This window comes from Physeter macrocephalus, chromosome 13 (genome assembly GCF_002837175.3).
Source record: "Physeter macrocephalus isolate SW-GA chromosome 13, ASM283717v5, whole genome shotgun sequence".
Lineage (NCBI taxonomy): Eukaryota > Metazoa > Chordata > Mammalia > Artiodactyla > Physeteridae > Physeter > Physeter macrocephalus.
The window spans coordinates 12,195,959-12,215,512 of NC_041226.1; the positions used below are offsets into that span (position 1 = coordinate 12,195,959).

Sequence of the window (19,554 nt, forward strand, 5' to 3'; positions counted from 1 at the left end):
AAGGTGACCATATGTGCATGGGTTTATCTCTGGGCATTCTATCCTGTTCCATTGATCTATTTTTCTGTTTTTGTGCCAGTACCATACTGTCTTGATTACTGTAGCTTTGTAGTATATTCTGAAGTCAGGGAGCCTGATTCCTCCAGCTCTGTTTTTCTTTCTCCAGATTGCTTTGGCTATTCACGGTCTTTGGTGTCTCCATACAAATTGTAAAATTTTTCGTTCTACTTCTGTGAAAAATGCCATTGGTAATTTGATAAAGGGAACACTTTTACGTATGCTTTTCTTGGGTTGAAGAATCCAGTTTATTTGAAGACCTCAGTGTCTGTTGTTTCTTCTTTTTGGTGGGGGTGGTTGTTTATTTTTTAGCTTTTCTATCTATCACTATGTATTCCAAAGTGAGATTCAAATTTCGGGTACTATGCCATCCATGTCAGACATGTTACATAAATAAATGTTCTTATGCTTTTCACAAATAAAGTTAATTTAACCCTCATCTTGATATTTGAAAAGATCAGTATTTTTTCATAGTATTGATGGTAAACATAAAACTACCATGTTTTTTGTTTTCATTTCCTCAAGTTGTGGGTTTTTTTTTTTAAAAAAAAGGACAACAAATTAAAACTTTTAAGGTCATAAAATCAGTTCATTCCTGTATCATATTTATTCTAAAGTTACATAAACCACATATCAGACGTGCATCAAACACAAGTTTGCCTTGAACCCAGTTGTTAATGCCATACTTACATACAAGTAACACAAGTTATCTTTGCATTCAAGTTAAGAACTTAGTATTCAAGTGGCATGCATTAAATATTTAAACTTATTATGTTGCATATCATCTTATTGTATTTAGTGGTAGGTATAAAAACCATTTATTTTGCCAAATTATAAAATAAAACAGTGAGTCTCTTCATAAAAATCATGTGTAATTGCCAGTGGAGTCAAAAAGAAAAGTAGAAGACATTACATGATTTTTAACCAATATTGGCAACAACTTTTTTTGAATTTGGATATTTTTTTAATAGCATTTGGAAAAGTTTGTTGAACAGCACAGACTTGTAGGTATAGCTTTATATATTTGTTCACTGATACTATTGGGAATATTGTTGATTCTGTAACCCATTTCTCTTAACTAATTTGTGGCAAGATAAGATTGAAAATCTTATAAATTATCAAGCGTATTGTTCAAGAAAAATGTTTGCCTTCTTTTCCTAGACTCCTATCTGAAGAAAATTAAATAAAGAATGGAACTAAGTAAAAAAATATTGAATTTAAGTAAAGAAATTAATTCTGTTTACAGTTGTTATAAATTAATACTGTCATTCAACTGATTTTTAAAATGGTTGAATATGCTACATTTTTATTCCTGGCAGGAACTAATTCCAGAGTTCTATTACCTACCGGAGATGTTTGTCAACAGTAATGGATATAATCTTGGAGTCAGAGAAGATGAAGTGGTGGTAAATGATGTTGATCTTCCCCCTTGGGCAAAGAAACCTGAAGACTTTGTACGGATCAACAGGATGGTAAGAGCGATTTTGTTTTTGCTTGAGCAGTCACAAGGAAGTAAAAAATATTCCGTAGTTTAGTTTTCAGCTACTAACAAATTGTCTTTTAACATCTATAAATACAAGGCTAAATTTTTGAGAAAAAAAGAAAGCATTTTACTGTTGTCTTTTGATAGCAGTTCCTTATTGTAGAGTGGATTTTCCTTTCATGAGGACTAATAAAGGAATGGTAATTCAGTTATATTTGCTCCCTTAGGAGAAGACAATCAGATGAGCATCTGTTGACTAATGTATTCAAAAATGGTCGAAATTGATGCCCATTCCTTATTTTTGTCTATTGGCTAAATCTGCACTCTTTTTTCACTCATAAAATACTCAGAACAAAATAATATACATTTAGAACATATTTGTATGTAGGAAATTATAAGCTGTGAAACATACCTTAACATGTAATATACTTGACTAGGAGAACACCCATCTTGTCAACATTCTTAGATAGAAAATGTCATTACTTTTTGAATCTGTATGACAGATGTCTGGGTGTTCAAATAGAAAATGTGTAAATAGAATGTTTGCATGTGGTTATTTTATAGATCTTAATATACTTTATCCATATTTAAGGAGATTTTAATCTCAATGGGGTTACGGTATATGGAAATGAACCACTTTACCAAACAACGTCTCTAGTGTACTATTGTTCTTGGCCAATTGAGGAATTATATCAATAAAGCCTATGACCCCAAATATATTTTTAACCCTGTTTCACTCCCAGTTTTTCCAGCTGTCCCATAAATATGTTTTATTTCGTTTTGACAGCTTATTTATTTGAATTAGAATCCAAATAAGGTCCACATATTGCAGTGGACCTCACATATCCCTCAGTCTCTTCTTTAGTAAGAGCTGTATAATTCATATATATCACACAGACACAATTCACATACCATACAAGTCAACCATTTAAAGTAAAGAAAAAAAAATCAGTGGGTTTTAGTCTATTCACAGAGTTGTGCAACCACCACCACAGTCAAAAATGAACATTTTTCATTACCCCATTAAGAAACCCGATACCCTTTAGCATCTCCCCGCGCCCATTTTCCCCATTCCCCCAACCAGCCCTAGGCAACCACTAATCTACTTTCTGTCTCTAAAGATTTGCCTATCCTGTTTATTTCACATAAACAGGATCATACAATATGTGGTTCCTTTTTCTACCCCTGATTTTATGTCTCTTTTTGTCACTGTCAGTCACATGCTCCCTTCAATTTTAGAGCTATTTTTCTGTCTCCAAGAAATATTTTATTTTTAATACACTTTATTTTAGAAAGCTGGTACTGAGACAGTAGACCTATATTTAAAGTTACTGTATAGATAATCTGTAATCTAGTCTCCCCCTGAGGTAATATCATATAGTACATAAATTTTATATAGGATTTCTCTCACTTCTCAATCTGGAAATTGGCACTTTCAGGTATATGGCATAATCTCACACCATCTTCTTAAACAATAGATTATCTCTTCAATTTATCTTTTTAATGTGAAGGATTTATTCTTTAGTGATGCATACTTCTAAAGTCTATACTTATTTTTAGAACTGGTTGTTTATTATTACCACAATACCCTTACATACTTCAATACTGGCTATGATATCAGTGTAAGGATACCAGATCCACAAACTCAACCCTGGAACCCACTACATACTGAGTTGTGTCTGAGATGTGTCTCTCAGTCACATCATTTCACTGTATATTTCTAGAGCCAAGAACTGTGCCTGCAAGAGTAGTTAGTCACCAGATATTTGCTGTTATGAATGATTGAATGAATCACATGGGGTAATAATCTTGATGATTTTAGCATGTTGTCTAGTTAGGTCCAAACTAGTGAAACGAAGTGAATCCTTCACTCAGGCAGGCAAAGTAGCAAAAATTGTTGGACCAAATTTTCTCTTGCTCTGATTAAACACAGGTTTTTATGTGGCTGCTAATAATTAATAAATGCCAGGTGGTTATATTGGAAAGAATACTTGGGGTTTAAAAGTTTCCTGGCTATTGAATCTGAGCTTTGCCATTTACTAGCTTCATTGCCCTGAGTAAATTATGGAGCATCTCTGGTTCTCATATTTCTCATCTGTAAAGTGGGACTACCTTATGAGTGTTTTTAAAAAATCATCATTTGTGATAAAATTCACTTGTGCAATTTTAATGATTTTTAGCAAATTTACAGAGTTGTGTGACCATCACCAAAATCTAATTTTAGAACATTTCTTTTGCCCCAGAATTATCCTGTGCCCACCTCCAGCCCCAGACAATCATTAGTCTGCCTTCTCTCTCCATAGGTTTGCCTCTTCAGGACATTTTTCTTAAATAGACCCATACAATATGTGTTCTTTTGCGTTTGATGTCTTTCACTTAGCATAGATTTTGAGATTCATCCATGTTGTAGCGTATATCAGTTTTTGTTCCTCTTTTTGCATAATGATAGTCCACTGTATGGATATACCACATTTTGTTTATCCATTCATCAGTTGATGAACTTTTGAGTTGTTTCCACTTTTTGGCTGTTATGAATAATTCTACTATGAATGTTCACATAGAAGTCTCTATATGGACATGGGTTTTCCTTGCTTTGGGGTATATACCTAGTGGTAGAATTTCTGAGTCATGTAGTAAATTTATATTTAGCTTTTTAAGAAATTAACTGTTTTGCAAAGTGACTGTGTATCTTACATTCCCAATAGCAATGTATGACTGTTCCAAGTTCCTCCACATCTTCACCAACACTTGTTACTGTCTGTTTCTTTTTATTATAGCCATTATTGTGGATGTGAAGTAATATCTCATTACAATTTTAATTTGCATTTCCCTGGTGACTGATGATGTTGAGAATCTCTTCATGTGTTTATTGGATGCTAAAACATTTTTAGATATATTTTAATAAACGTCAGGTAATGATTCATTATAGATACAACTTCTGTGTTCCTCATTAGTGAAAAAGTTTAAATGCCCCCAGAATTAGTAATTTTATTAATGATATGCCTAATTGAAAAAGAAAAAGCAGTTGTGTTTCTAAACACAAATCCCCAGGGCAGCATCATGCACAGAATTTTTTTAAGGTAGGGAGAGATGTTTATTATGCATGATAAATTATCAGATAGTTATTACTGATATAAACTGAACAAGCAGGACCGTACAGTCTTGACTAAACCTGCAGAAAAATCACAGTGCTTCATTCATCTAGTATGTTGGGTACTAATGCAGTCCAGCTAAATAAACTTACCAAATAAATGAAGTTTCTAGATTTTTATAGCTAAGTGAGAACTTTCTTGAACCCTGTTGTGGTTGTTGTTCTAAAATGTATTCCTACTTGGTTTTCTACCCTCTTATACAAAGGATGAAACTTCTCTTTATTATCATAAGTACCCATTATTCTGTGAAGTGATATAATTACATATCTATTATTTTTCTATTTTCTTCTTTAGATTGTTAGCTATCATCACACTTTCCTTTAATGGCCATAGTGATTCGAATTTTTCTTATAATCTCTAGTCTACAAAATCAGACAATCAAACTTATCAAGGCCTTATGATAAACAAGAGTCAGTCGAGTGCTAACAGAGGCCCTAAGGGAAGTGTAAACTTTATAGCTTTAGAGGAGAGTGACTGTCTTCTACCTCAGGTTTCACTGGCCATTGTTTGATCAACTCCAGATTTGGGAGTTGGTACTCAAACGTGAAGTGACAAAACCCTCCCTTAGTAAGTGGAATGTTACTCTAGACAGCACCCAGTTTATACCTCTTTTTACGTATAAAGAGCTACATGATGGGGCTAGGACACTGTCCTTTCTTCCAGGATGTAGTTGCTTACAATTTTTTTCTCTGCTTTCCTCATTCCAAGACTTACAGCTGACAGCTGCACAGGAGGTTGGATACCCTAATCTTAGTCACCATACCCTGTATCCCAGTGGTGGTCCTGAGTCATCCCAATATGACGGCTGACCAAGATAAAATAATGGCAGTAGTGCTTATAACCTATGCCATCTATTGATTGTTTATTACTTGTCAAATGCTGTGCTAGAGCTTCAGGTGCAATATTCTTTTAATCCTCAAAAAGTCTTCTGAAATGAGAATTATACTGAAGCTCAGTGAGGTAAGTTACTTTGTCAAAGATCACCTACTTATCAGAGTGGCAGTGTTCCTACCGAAGTGACTTGAGGAGCTGTGGAGAGGGAGAGGGAAAGAAGGAGGGAAGGAAACACGTCTTCTAACTAGAAGCCAGTACCTTGGGGCCAGCAGAAGCAAAGACAGAGATAAGAGGGAATTGGCCCCAAACCAGCAGCGTGTTCCAGCCTCAACAGCTAAGCAGACCTGACTTTCTGTGATCTTGTTTCTAACTCGTTATCCCCAAAGTCCTCACCCCATAAGACCTCCTTTCCCAGCCAGTAAAAGCTCTGTTTAGAGCTGAGGAAGTCCCAAGTTCCACCACCCAGCGGGTGTTGGAAGAAGGCTATCTTCCAACTCTACAAAATGGAGGAAATGGCATTATTTTACATTAGTTTACATGTTAAACTTTATAGTCACACACAGGATTTGAGACCTGGAACAGACCTTTATTTGAACAAGCAGACTGAGACGCAGAAAGGCAAAGTGACTGACCCCAGTTCTGGACCCAAGTGCCTTTTCTTACTTACCGTGCCTGGCATCACAAGTTGGCACTCTGAATGTCATGTCCCCTATACCCATTTACAGACTTTAAAAGTTCACCTCTATTTTAAACAAAATATGGCTTTATAGATCGACTTGAGAACCAATCCAGATTAGATTAATACTGTTTCTACTGCAATATATGTTCCAAACACCAAATTATAAAGCACTTTGAAATACAACCTGTGTGTTATTTGCAAACTATCTGTATCTAAGCATGGATGACCTCCAAACACCTAATTTGACTCAGACTTATGATTCAGATTTAATCAGTGACACTCTGGCCTATCTTATTATTCATGCGATCACCACATAAGAGTTTTTAGAAATCCCTTTTCCTTAGAAATACCTGATTCTCACAAAATGGTCTCATATAATTCGGGTTTTAAGAGAATTAGCAGATTATTCATTGAAAGATACAGCCTGAGAAAGGATAATAACACTGTAAAAACAATTTAAACTCTAAAATAGATTTTTCCCTCTTATTTTAAGAGAGAATAAAATACACAAAGGCAAATTTTGAGTAATAAATTATTTTTTATGTATTTATAGTTGCTTAGAGTACTTGTATTGCACATAAATATAATATAATAAATAATTTACTCCTGGTCCTAACATTACCAGCTCAAGAACTGACTTCTGTTTACGTACCTCTTATCTCTTATATTTTGTCTTTCTAAGAGATGAAGCACTGCTGAGCAAACTTTAAGTCAGAATACAGTGCTTCTTCAAAATAAATCGGACTATTTAGTACCACCGTAAACACATATTCATCGACCTTCGTGTTCAGTGTACTAGGAACTTTAAGGGTTGCATATGATATGGTGAAGTAACTGTTTCTCAAAGACTTGCTTTCATCTGTTCAAAAGAATAAGTTTTTATAACTAAAGTATGAGAGATAAATACTTGTGCATTTCTGAAAATGTCATAAAACATTTTCAGAAATGAATGGTACATTTTTATTGTAAGTAATAAGTTCCAACTTGGCTTCATGAAGAAATGAAAGAAGCAAGGCACTTTTTTTCTCTATACAAAACCAAATTCTTGGTATCTTATAGGCATTATGAATTTGGTAAGACTTGTGAACTAAACCTTTACTCCATGGAATGAAAGGTTTTACACAAAATTCTGCTTATTTGGGAAAATCAAACTGCCCCAGTCTTGGTTCCCTGGGACACCAGGAGGCAATGACAGGTTAAATTGATCCTATGTAGCACGTGCCTAGCCAGCACGTAATAGGTGGCTTGAGAAGTGGTTATTCTTTGTCTTCTTTCCCTGGGTTTTCCTTGAATGGACTCTACAGAATAGAAAGGGAAAGCTACCATGTGTATCAAAAGATTCTATGTCTATAGCTGCCATTCTTGGTGCATCAGAATTGAGCTAAAGGGCAGACCCAAGCTGCTGCCTGGGTCTGCCAGAGCGGGCTTCCCTGGTGGCACAGTGGTTGAGAGTCCTCCTGCCGATGCAGGGGACACGGGTTTGTGTCCCGGTCCGGGAAGATCCCGCGGAGCGGCTGGGCCCGTGAGCCGTGGCCGCTGAGCCTGTGCATCCGGAGCCTGTGCTCCACAATGGGAGAGGCCTCAACAGTGAGAGGCCCACGTACCGAACAAAAAAAAAAAAAAAAAAGCATCAGAGCTATCAAAAGTCACGTTACAAAATGTAGCCGTGTGTGTGTATAGCTGCTCTCCTGTCTCAGTGTCTCCTGTACTTTTCTTTAACTTGAAGTTTTCCTTCACAGCACCCTATGTATGGTTTCCTTTGCTCCAACCTCTGGTCCATTTTCCCGTCATACTGATGGGAAATGATCATACTGATGTTATGAAGAAATAAGGTCAGCCACCTGTGTTAAAACTAGAAAATGTAACCAATTATCTACCTATCTTTTTTTGCTGAAGAAATATTTACTTGATGAATATTTCTATAATTACCTGGGTGATAGTATAAAATATACAAGTCTTTAAATTTTCATAAGTTTTCCATAAATTCCATGAATACAACATCCACCTTTTATTATTATTTTGTGGCATTGAAAGTTTCTAACTTTATACTGGCTGGGTAGCTCATACAGGATTTAGTGCTTATGAAATGGAATGGGTTTAGAGGAAATGCGCTCTAGTATATTTATAATTTGGACTGGGATTATCTTCAGTTATTTGATGGAGTTTTTGTAATGAGCCTAAAGTATAAAATGAAAATGTCATATAGCCCAAAGAAATGACACTCACAGTGGTAAAAAAGCCTTCGGCTCTTGTGTGGATTAGTATTCTGTATCCGTACAAAGGAGCATTCCCTCCTTCTTCTCTCAAGCTGTCATTAAGAAATTCAAGGCAAAGAAGGCAAAAATAATGTTATAAAAAGGGATGATATCATTGATAATAAATGATCAGCTTCATTATCCCATGCCAGCAATTAAAAAGGCATTTGATGCATTTGTAGACGCCTTCACGTGCTGACAGCCTCATTAACTTTTCTTATTTTTTAAAATGAAACAATACTTTGAATTTTTAATGATGTGCTTCTTTTAGTCCATTTTTTTAATTTATAGACAACAATATATATAATTGGTTAGAGTTGTTTGTATTTTGTAAATATGGTGACAAGGTTTATGTTTCACTGAAGAACTGTGAAATTCAAAATTTGGTTTCATTAGCAAACCTGGAAAGGTGATAGAGACACTTTTAGTAGACATTTCAATAAATTCTCAATGCATTGAGTTCATACATCAAGAACTGGTTTAATTTATCCACACAAAGCTAGGCTGATGGCGACCGACTCAGTCATGAAACATTAATAAAGCACTGTGTTCAGTTCTAACGTGATTATAATCTGACCTCCTCAGGAAGGGCAGAAATAGAAAGTATGTCTGATAGCATTACCTTAATGCTGGGTTCATCAATCATAATCTACCCTTTTTAAAAATTTGTTTTAGAAAAAGGCCTGTCTTGGATGTGCACTACTAATCTGTCCAACCCTCCGCCCGGCACGTTGCTGGTGCCGTGGGACCAGGCGCAGACCGTCCTGTCTGGGGGCGGGGGGGGGGGGGGCGCAGCGCGCTGAGGCAGAGTGCACAGTGGGGTGTGCTTTTGCTTGACTGTATTACATCCTTTATTAGAGTCTCACTTTTTAAGGAAAAAGTCTCTTTGTGATAGGTAAAAATGTGCATTTAGGGTATATTGTACTGAAAAAATACCTTGCTCAAAAACGAAGTTTAAGCAAATAGCATAACATAAGAATTGTTGGAAGTCTTTGGCAGAATCTTAAAATATTGAGATGGAAAAGGTATATATATTGCAATAGATATCTTGTATGTGAGTGCCTGCCCTGCCACCTGTTAGCCGGGACACTCTGGACGGGTAAGGCATCCTTATCTCTTGGAGCTTCACAGTCTTCCTTATCTCTGAAACTGGGAATTTGCTCATTACATAAACCTATATTGAGAGCCAGTTCTGAGTAAGGTATTATGGAAAACACAAAGAAGAGTTGGCCATGAATCCTACTGTAAATAAGGCTAGAGTAAAGCAGAGAAATCCCTTCATTTACCCCCATCACCGAGGGCCCGTTACCGTCTTCATACTGCTCTAGGCTCTGGAGACACAAGCGTGAGCCGCGCAGCCAGTGGCCTTCAGGAGCTCACGCTTCAGTTAGGAACCCGCATGAATAAACATACAGCCTCAGTCAGCGCTCAGTCAACAGATCATTATTGAGCGTTGCAGGTGCTATTTTATGTGTTTGGAGTATACCGGTGAACCAACAGACAAAGATCTCGGCCCTCATGGAGCTTAACTTTTGATCAAAGAGAGACAGACAATAAACAGAAATTAATAAGTAAAATATCTAGAATGTTAGCAGGTGATCAATACTGTGGAAAAAAGAAGTGCAAGGCAAGGGGATCAGAAATACAGGGGTGGATGGTCGGGACCCCCTCACTGTGATGGTGAAGGACGTGAGAGAGTGGCCCAGAGACTCTTCCTCTCCTGGGAGAAGAGCAGTGAAGGCATAGGAAACATCCGAGCCAAGGCCCTGTGGCAGGGCTGTGCCTGGCAAGGAAGCCAGTGGGCTGGGGTAGGATAAACACGGAGCGCACAGTAGGAGGAGAGGACTGAGTGGTAACAGATGCAAATCACATATGGCCTTGAAGGCCATTGAAACACTTTGCATTTTTACTGTGACTGAGATCAAGAGTTGTTGCAGTGCTTTAAGCAGACGAGTTCTGCGATTTTGCTGTGCTGTGAAAGGATCACTCGGGCTGCAGTGATGGGAATGAACTGTTGGGGCACAGGGTGGCGTCAGGCACATCTGTTAGGAGGTACTGAGAGAGATCCTGGTGGCTTGGACCAGCGTGGTAACAGTGAAGGCAGTAAGAAATTAATCAATTCCGGATGTGTTTTAAAGTTGGAGACAACAGTTTCTATCTGCAACTTCCTAGTAGTGACCTTTTCCCCTTAGATTTCTCTAGTCCTACAGAGCCAGGTAAAGGAAGGGTGGGGGCCAGGTGTGCTGAGTGGTGGTGGCTAGAGCAGCAGAGATGGATGACTTTCTAGAATAAGTAATTCTTCTGGGAAAAGAATGGGATGGGGAATAACTCTAATATCATCGTATTCGAGTTTTAGCAGAAATTCGAGCAGCAGGAAAAGCCCAAGTCAACATGTTTATCTTCCACCGAACTGTGATCTTTTTGAGGACGTGGCATACTTACTCATCTGTATATCCTCCAAGGCTAGCGTCTGACCTGTGGTAGGTGGTCAGTAATTTGGGGCTGGAGAGAGTTTAGGCTGTATTCACCTTGATTATTTGCATTTCAGTGGGGTGCGTTCCTGGAGATCAGACATTTTGTCTTGTTTCTCACAGTATCCCTGGGGCCTAGAATAATTCCTGGCACATAAGAGGTGCTCCACATTGAATGAATGAATGATGAACAAATGAAAAAACGAATGACTGATCCGTCTGTTTGAGATCATCTTCCCTCAGATGTCCTTACAGTTCACTTCCTCATTGTAGTCCTTAATTGTCACAAACTCAAGGAAGCCTTCTCTGACTTCCTCCTCTAAATTAGCAGTCCCCTCCCCATCCATACATACCTCTTAACTTTCTTTCCTGTCTTTCTCCTTTCCTTAGCATTTAACACCTTCAGACATACTCTCTTACTAATTACTAGTCTCTCCCCACTACAATGTAAACTTTCCGACAGGGATTTTGGTTTCACGTATTCACTGCTGTGATCCTAGGGTCTAGAATAGTGTTTGGCACATAGCAGATGGTCAGTCAATATTTGTTGAATGGATGAATGAATGAATTTCCCACCCCCACCCTCACTTCCTGACATTTCTTTTCTTCCTTCTTGTGACCAACACATCTTTCCCATTGCTGAAATAATCAGCTAATAAATATTTATTAAATATTTATCATTTAATGCTGAGTTAGGAACTATAGGAAATGTAAAAGAAGCATTAGGTATAGTCCCTAAGTTCCAAATGCTTGGATTCTAATTGAGAATATAGTATGGCATGTTTGAAACAATTAAGTGTTAATTGGTAATAACCCCATTCCCTTTGTCTAGCACTTTACAATTTGTATGCAAATTTATTTTCACAAGTAAATTTGTATACATTATTTACTACATTAAACAGGAGGGTACTGATGGTTAAGTGTCATAGAAATTCACAGAAGACTTCATAGACTGTGAGCTGGAGAACTCAGGAAACAGACACTGGACTTGAGTGAGGATGGCTGGGACATGAAGAAGAAGCAGGAGGATGAAGTGCTTTCATGTTAAGGTGAAAGGAGCAACAAAGGTTCAGAGGTCATACCAACTACTAATGTGCCGGGGCTGTAAACTGTGCTGCTGGAGCCAAGAATTTGTATCTAGAAGCCCAAAGAAATCATGGGGGAGGGTCGGATCAAGGTTTGAAAGTCCTTAGGGGTCAGGTAAAGTTTACACTGAATGTGTTATGCTAGGAGGAACCTTGGAAGATTTGAAATCGAGGATGACAGTAAGAGCATGATGGTTTCAAAAGTCTGTTCCACCAGCAGGGTGCAAGCCCCCGGAGTAGAGGAAGAGTTCAAAGTCTATTGCAGTAGCCCACGTGGAGAGCAATGAGAGCTAAGACTAGGATGGTGCTAGTGGGAATGGAAAATAATCCACTATATTATACACCCAGGAAGCAATCAAGTAAGAGAATAATTTAAGCCCCCCAAAATAAACATTTAAAATAACTATGTTACCTTTATTTAAAATAATTAAATCTTTCACTGGGTAATAGCTATAATTTCAATTTGATCGTGAAGAGAAGCCAGTATAGACACTACAGAAGAAGTAGCAATGTGATTTTCTAATTGTCCACTGGAATATGTGCAACTCTATTTGGAGAATTTTTTCAATATCAGAAGCAGATTTTTGAGGCAACAAGAGAAAGGGCTTGGAAATGTTCTTGGTCTGGTCTAGAAGGAGAGAGAGAAATACAGTATTCTTAAATAAAAGAATTCTGGAGAAAACAAAGTTCTCTCGTCACAGTTAATTCCACTAGCCTAGTTTCTCCTTTTTCATAAGTTTCTGAGCTGCTTTGTCCTAAACCCGTTAGAGAAAGAATTCTCTACATTCTAATACCCATGGGACAATATTGAAATTAGATACCAGGTAACTATTATTCATCTAAGAGATACCCTCTCTGGTTTAAATCTCACTCTTTATTTCCTTCCTCCCAGATCCCCAGGGTAGAATTATGGATTGGGAATTGGTTTATCTAGGCTTAAAGCAATTGCTTCTGCTTTTAGGTATGCAAGGAGAGGGTAAAGCAAGCTATTAAGACCATTATAACCCTAATAGCTTAGTAATCAAGTATTTCTTTCTATTTTTCAATTGTGAGTGTTTGCAATAAAATCTTGTTTCAAAGTCCAAAATAGGTTTGTGCATGAAAACATAGTTCTAAAAAGAACAAATAAGCAGATAGCATGCATTTACTAACAGATTAATACTGTTTAGAATACAGTTAAGTCTCAGTGTCAGGTTTCAGCTTTAGATAGGTCTTTATGCTTTAATTATGTGAAATCTAAAATTCAATTCTTAGATATGCATTTGATTTAGAACCAGATTTAGCTTTTAAATGTTATAACTGGATTTTCTTTGTTTTCTGCAGTGACTAGCAAGACAGTCTCTGTAAGACTATCTGCTTAATCTACTACCTTACTGTTCCTTTGTCATTTAATTTTATAACCCCCCCAAAAAAAACCTGAGGCAAAATTATTTTTTGACTGTTTGTTGATTCACTCTGCTACCTAACATATAGAATAGAATAGGGTCGCTGTAGACAGAGAAATTTTTAAATTTAATTAAAGATTATTAGAGATAGCCATGAACTAATAAGTTTTAAAACTGAGATGAAGTGGATAAATATCTAGAAAAATATAAAACATCAAAATTGACACCAGAAGACTTAAAAGCCTTAAAGAAATTTAAGTAGTAAGTCTTCCCAGCCCCCAAAATATCCAAGGCCATATTATTTTACAGGTGAATTCTACCAAATTTTCAAGAGATAATGAATTCATTTCTTACGCAAATTATTCCAGAAAACATAATAACCATCCAGCTTGTTTTATGAGGCTACTGTGATCTTGATTCCAGAGTAGAGGGAAGTAAAGGAAAAAAGAAATAAAAACATTTCATGTATGGATATAAATACAAAAACTGTAAATAAAATGCTATCTAACAACCCAACCATTTGTTAAATACATGGTGTGTGTGTGTGTGTGTGTGTGTGTGTGTGTGTGTGTGTGTGTCTTGACCCTTTTAAGATCAGGAAAAAGACAGTGATGTTCCATGTCACCACTGTTGTTTAATATAGTTCTCAAGGTTGAGAACAATTATATAAGAAAAATAAAGAAGTTAACTAGTAAGAGTTGCCAGGAACACAATCAACTTATAAAAATCAATAGCATTTTTCTACATCATTAATAATGGGGTTTAAAATATAATTTTTAAAATATTATAGTTGCATCAAAACTTATGAACTGCCTGGGAATTAACCAAGAATACCCATGTCCTTTACAGGGAAAATATTAATTTTTAAATCTAATATTGTACATAGAAAATGATCTGTATAAATAAAGAGACCTTCTGAGACCTTAGATGGGAAAACCTAATATCAATTTTCCCAGATTAATCTATAAATTTATTGGAATCCCAATCAAAATTATTTTGATGTATCTATACACTTATTATAAAAGTTATAGGGAAGAATAAAGGTCCACAAATAGCTGAGTTGACTCTCAAAGGAATGAATCTACAGATATTAAGATATATAAGAAATAAAGATAACAATAGAAATAAAAGGTGCAAAGATATGGAGACACACACACATATCTAGACAGATGATAGATAAGAAGATAGGTAGGTAGGGAGGGAGATAGATAGCAGAGAAAGAAAGCAGAAAGAAGGGAGGAAGGGAAAGGGGAGGAAGGAAGGAAGGAACGAGTGAATGAATGAAAGAAGGGAGGAAGGATTGTCTTGCTTTTTCTAGGTAGGTTATTATATTATCTGTAAACAATAGCAGTTATATATCTTTGTTTCAAACATATATTCACACACTAAAGATGACAGCACACATCACTCAGGAAAGGTGTGTTTGTTTAATAGATGGTATTAGAAAAACTGACTTACTATATTAACAAAAATTATACTGGATCTCTATCTAATACCACATATGAGTGAAAGTGGATTCTAGATAAAGACCAGTATATGAAAAGTAAAACCATAAATATAAAGCTGACACATCAAAATACAGAAAGTTATCTTTGTTATTTTAAACCAAAATCCCCAAAACATAAACATAACAAAAAATTTTTTGATTATCTCAAAATTAAGAATTTCTCTTCAACCAAGAGTGACATGGATAAATTTAACAGACATGTGACATTTGGGAGAGTGCATTTGCAATGTTTAAAACCAACAAACAACTATCTAAAATATATAAAGAACTTCTGCAGAGTAACAACGTAAAAGTCAGGAACCTCCAGAAAAGAATGGACAAAGAACATGAAGTATACTGAAGAGGAAACCCACATGGCCAACAAGCATATTAAAAAGCTGTCAAATTCCTCAGTAATCAGAGGAAAACATATTAGAACAACAGTGGGATATCGTTTTGTATCTGTTACACAGGCTAATATTAAACGCTGGGATAATACCAGTTGTCAATGGAGATGTGGCCATGTAGAAACTTTCAGGCACTGCTGGAGGGAGGGGAGACAGGGGCAGCCAATCTGCACTGATGACTCAGACTCAGTTTATGCACATCTAGTGCAGGGACATATCAGTCCTACTCCAGATTATATGCCCCAAAGAAATTCTCACAAAGAGCCAAACAGGGATGCAAAAGTGGACATTCATCTCAGCATGGTGCCATGGTGAGTTAGAGGCAGTCTAGTGCTCATTACTGCGGGAGTCCTGAGCAGCCACTGGAAACAGTAGACTACCTATACACAGGTAGATCCTTAAAAGCAAGGCTAAGTGAAGAAAGTAAGAAACGAAATGAAATCTGTAACCCTATTCCATTTTTATAAATCAAAAATACATACACACAGAAATACATTACATGAGTAGTGGCTAGACACCCTTTTTCTTTTTTTTTTTTTTTTTTTTTTTGCAGCGGCCATGGCTCACGGGCCCAGCCGCTCCGCGGCACGTGGGATCTTCCCGGACCGGGGCACGAACCCGCGTCCCCTGCATCGGCAGGCGGACTCGCAACCACTGCGCCACCAGGGAAGCCCAAATGAGTAGTGTTTTATAAAAACACATGTAAACAAAAGGAGAAACATTAAACAAATTATACGCATTGACCATGGCAGAGGAAAATGAAAGTTAGTGGTTGGAGATAATAAATAAATGTTTTAAAACTCATATTAGTGAAAGATGGTCATTCCTTCCAACCCTCATCATTGCATTAGGCATTTAGTTCAGTAACTGTTTTATTCGAATGGAATAAATTTCATTGACCCTTTCTTTCCAAATATGTCTAGTGGTATCTCTAAGAATGATTTGAAATGGTTGCTGCTGAGCTGATTATGTGATTATGGTGGTAAGATCTTCCTTTCAGTAATATTTCTGATTTCACTACTATTTTGAATTCCAGTGAACAGACTTGGGCAATAGCGACTGTAATGAACTGCCATTTATTCATTTTTTTCATCCGTTCATTTATTGTACCATGCACTGAAAACATTACTGAATAATTACCAACTTCTCATTTATACAAATTGACCAAACCAATATGATAGATTTAATCAGTACAGAATTTTAACCAACATCTCTTTTGTATTTTAGTCCCTTTTCCTGTGTTCTAGTCCAAACTATTATGTCAAGACCAATGAGATATAGAGTATAGAAATTCTGTTTAGTTTTAGTATGAAAACTATCCTTTTATAAAATCTAATTGTTTATATTTCTGAATGAGAAACATCCACAATAACTGGTGTAAATAAAATACCAAAAATTTTGAAAGGAATAGATTAAAAGGGAGTTTGAGGGGAATAAGTTACTAGTTAAATGTCATCACGGGAAAAGTTGAAAGTTATCATTCAGATATTTTGTAGATTAAAAAAATGAAATATTGATATAATTATCAGAGGGTTAATTTAAGAAACCATTTATTGATTAAGTGAATCCAAGCTGGTTTCAGCACCTTAGAAATCAGGGACATGCAGCCAAAGAATGACTTCATTCACATATTTAGTTACAGCTGTAATTTCAAAAATTGTTTTCTACAGCTTTGCATAGTTGAAATTTAAGAAGCTAGCTCTACAGCTTTTCCCTCATGCTGCTGAAATCAGTGTGTCCTGAAAATCACTGAGAACTTGATGATGAATGAGTGCAGAGGGGAGAGGCACAGTGGGCTACGCTGTGACCGTCACTGCTCGCACCACAGGTGTGACCGGAACTCCTTGCCTACCTGCCAGGGCCCCTCTAGGCAGTTTATGATGGCTTCTTAGGAACTGAAAAGGTCTCTTTTTTTCTGACTCTTTATGGAGATTTCGTATGGTCACTGACTCTCAGTAATTTCCATTCACTTCCCACTGGCTAGCAAACATCTAAAATTACCCACTGGTTCCTAAACAGTGTAATAGCGGAGTTCATTCGTAGCAGAAGGAAGGCATTCCCTTTTTGCCGTGTTAGAGATAAATTTGAAGACTTCAGGCAGGGAAATAAGTATGTATCAAAGTTTCTAATAAAATCGTTTAGCTTCAAACTAATATTTAAAAATTAGAAATGAAATTGTTGTAAATGGCATTAAAACAGGCATTTCAAATTACTTTTAAACATGAATGTGTCTTTTTAAGAAATCTATTTAATATTAAAATTCACATCACATATACAGTTAAGCCAAGAGAACATTAAGTATTTTAGAAAGAAAATTTTCTTTTAGTACTATGTTTTATTAGAGATTGTATTTCGTCACTCCTAAGAATAGGTCTTAATACGTACAGGTAAAATACAGGAATGCAAAGAATGTGTTCTACTCATTTATGTAGACTATTTCCAAGTAAGGAAAAGGGAAATTTGCATGGTGTCTTATTTCTGTCTTGACTGATTTCAGGCCCTGGAAAGTGAATTTGTTTCTTGCCAACTCCATCAGTGGATTGACCTTATATTTGGCTACAAGCAGCGAGGACCAGAAGCAGTCCGGGCTCTAAATGTTTTTCACTACTTAACCTATGAAGGCTCTGTGAACCTGGACAGTATCACTGACCCTGTGCTGAGGGAGGTAGGTAATAAGTTGAATATTGTTATGAAAATTTCTGTCATCCCTTCAGCACAAATGTGGCTTTGCATCTCTTTCTGTATAAATTTCCTTTCAATATGAATTTTTAGAAAACATAGATTTCAGGTTCTTGACAAATGTGGAAAAGTGAGTGTTATATGTCAAAAACAACTAATGAGACAACCATATAGTTCCTTTTTGAAATGCAAATATGTACAGTGCACTTCAATATTCCTATTTTGTTTGTTTTACTTCAGCATCTACATTAAAATGCTTAATGCCTTATGTGTGTTATTAATTAATGAAACCTAGTTGAGTATTTAAATATGAATAGTTCACATTAAAATAATCTGCCAGTATCTATTTTTTAATAAAAGCAGAATTACAGCCTTCTAGACAGAATACTTAAAAAATGCATCAATAAAAAATAGATAAGGTTACAGTATTTTATTCCTATATGTTCTCAAAAATGCATCAGTAAAATAGATGAGGTTATAGTATTTTATCCCTGTATGTTCTCAAAAATGCATCAATAAAATAGATGAGGTTATAGTGTCTTATTCCTGTGTGTTCTCACCCTGAAATTTTATAGCTAACATTTGGGAATTATATACTATAGTATGTGTATAATTATTTTTTATGAAAATATTCATAAAATATATTATTTAAATCATTTCCACGTTGCACAAAATCATTTCAGATAGGTGAAAAGAGTGAAGATGCAACAGCTGCTAGATGAGCCTTGCTTCGAGGAAGCTGTATCCCAGTCTTCCATTCTACCAGATATCTGCCATCTGCTTTATGCAAAACAAGTAATCACTTCTCCACTTCCAGTCAGTGGAATGCTTTTTTATTTTTTTAGTTTTAATTTTAGAGGTGGAAAACTCATAGATTTGGGAAATAAAGCTCTAAAAGAAAAATTTGCATCCATAAAGTTATTTCCTGTAGACGTCTATAAAAACAAAATGACTCCATTTGTATGGCTTCAAGCAGAGAAGAGGAAAGGGAAGAGAAGAGCCTCATGATCATTGATCATTGGACCCTTAGGGCTAAATATTTGGAGAACACATTGCAAGCATATTATTAGGTGCAGTATTATACCATGTTGTGTGTACAAGGAAATGGGATTATTGCCTGAAGCTGGAAGAAAGAGATAGGGACAGAGAATGAATGAATGAGAGAGGAGCCAGATATTATAAAATTAGTTGGTGAAATAAGGGATTTTCTCTACAAAATAATGTGATTAGTTTGTACACAACTGGGGATTCTAATTCTGAGCTTAATTATTCTCTTAACAATACACCTCTGTTTAACACATGGCCCAGTTTTATAAACATCTTACCAACTATATTCTCCTTTCAGAACCAATACCTTTAGAATCAGATAAAAAAGAAAATAATTGGAATAGCTTATCCTTCTATTCCAAGACCAACTCCAAATGGTTTTTTGACTTTTAAATATCATAGACATTTTTGCTCCTGAATATTTTAGCATACATTTTCATCCATTATAACATGCTGTCCTTATAAAGAAAGTTACAAGTTAATCCTCTTGGGCAAAATAAAAATATTTTAAGCATATTGTACGTAATGAAAGTG

At 36.1% G+C, this 19,554-nt stretch overlaps 1 protein-coding gene across 9 annotated transcripts in view; it reads left to right on the forward strand.

Moving 5' to 3' along the window:
- Window positions 1-19,554, forward strand: part of NBEA (neurobeachin) — a 607,387-nt gene that overhangs the window by 548,955 nt on the left and 38,878 nt on the right. For all 9 annotated transcript variants that reach the window (XM_055089393.1, XM_055089395.1, XM_055089397.1 and 6 more), the window contains 2 exons: window positions 1,377-1,529; window positions 17,792-17,959. In XM_055089393.1, the coding sequence (XP_054945368.1) occupies window positions 1,377-1,529; window positions 17,792-17,959 (321 nt within the window). The remainder of the gene's footprint in view (window positions 1-1,376; window positions 1,530-17,791; window positions 17,960-19,554) is intronic.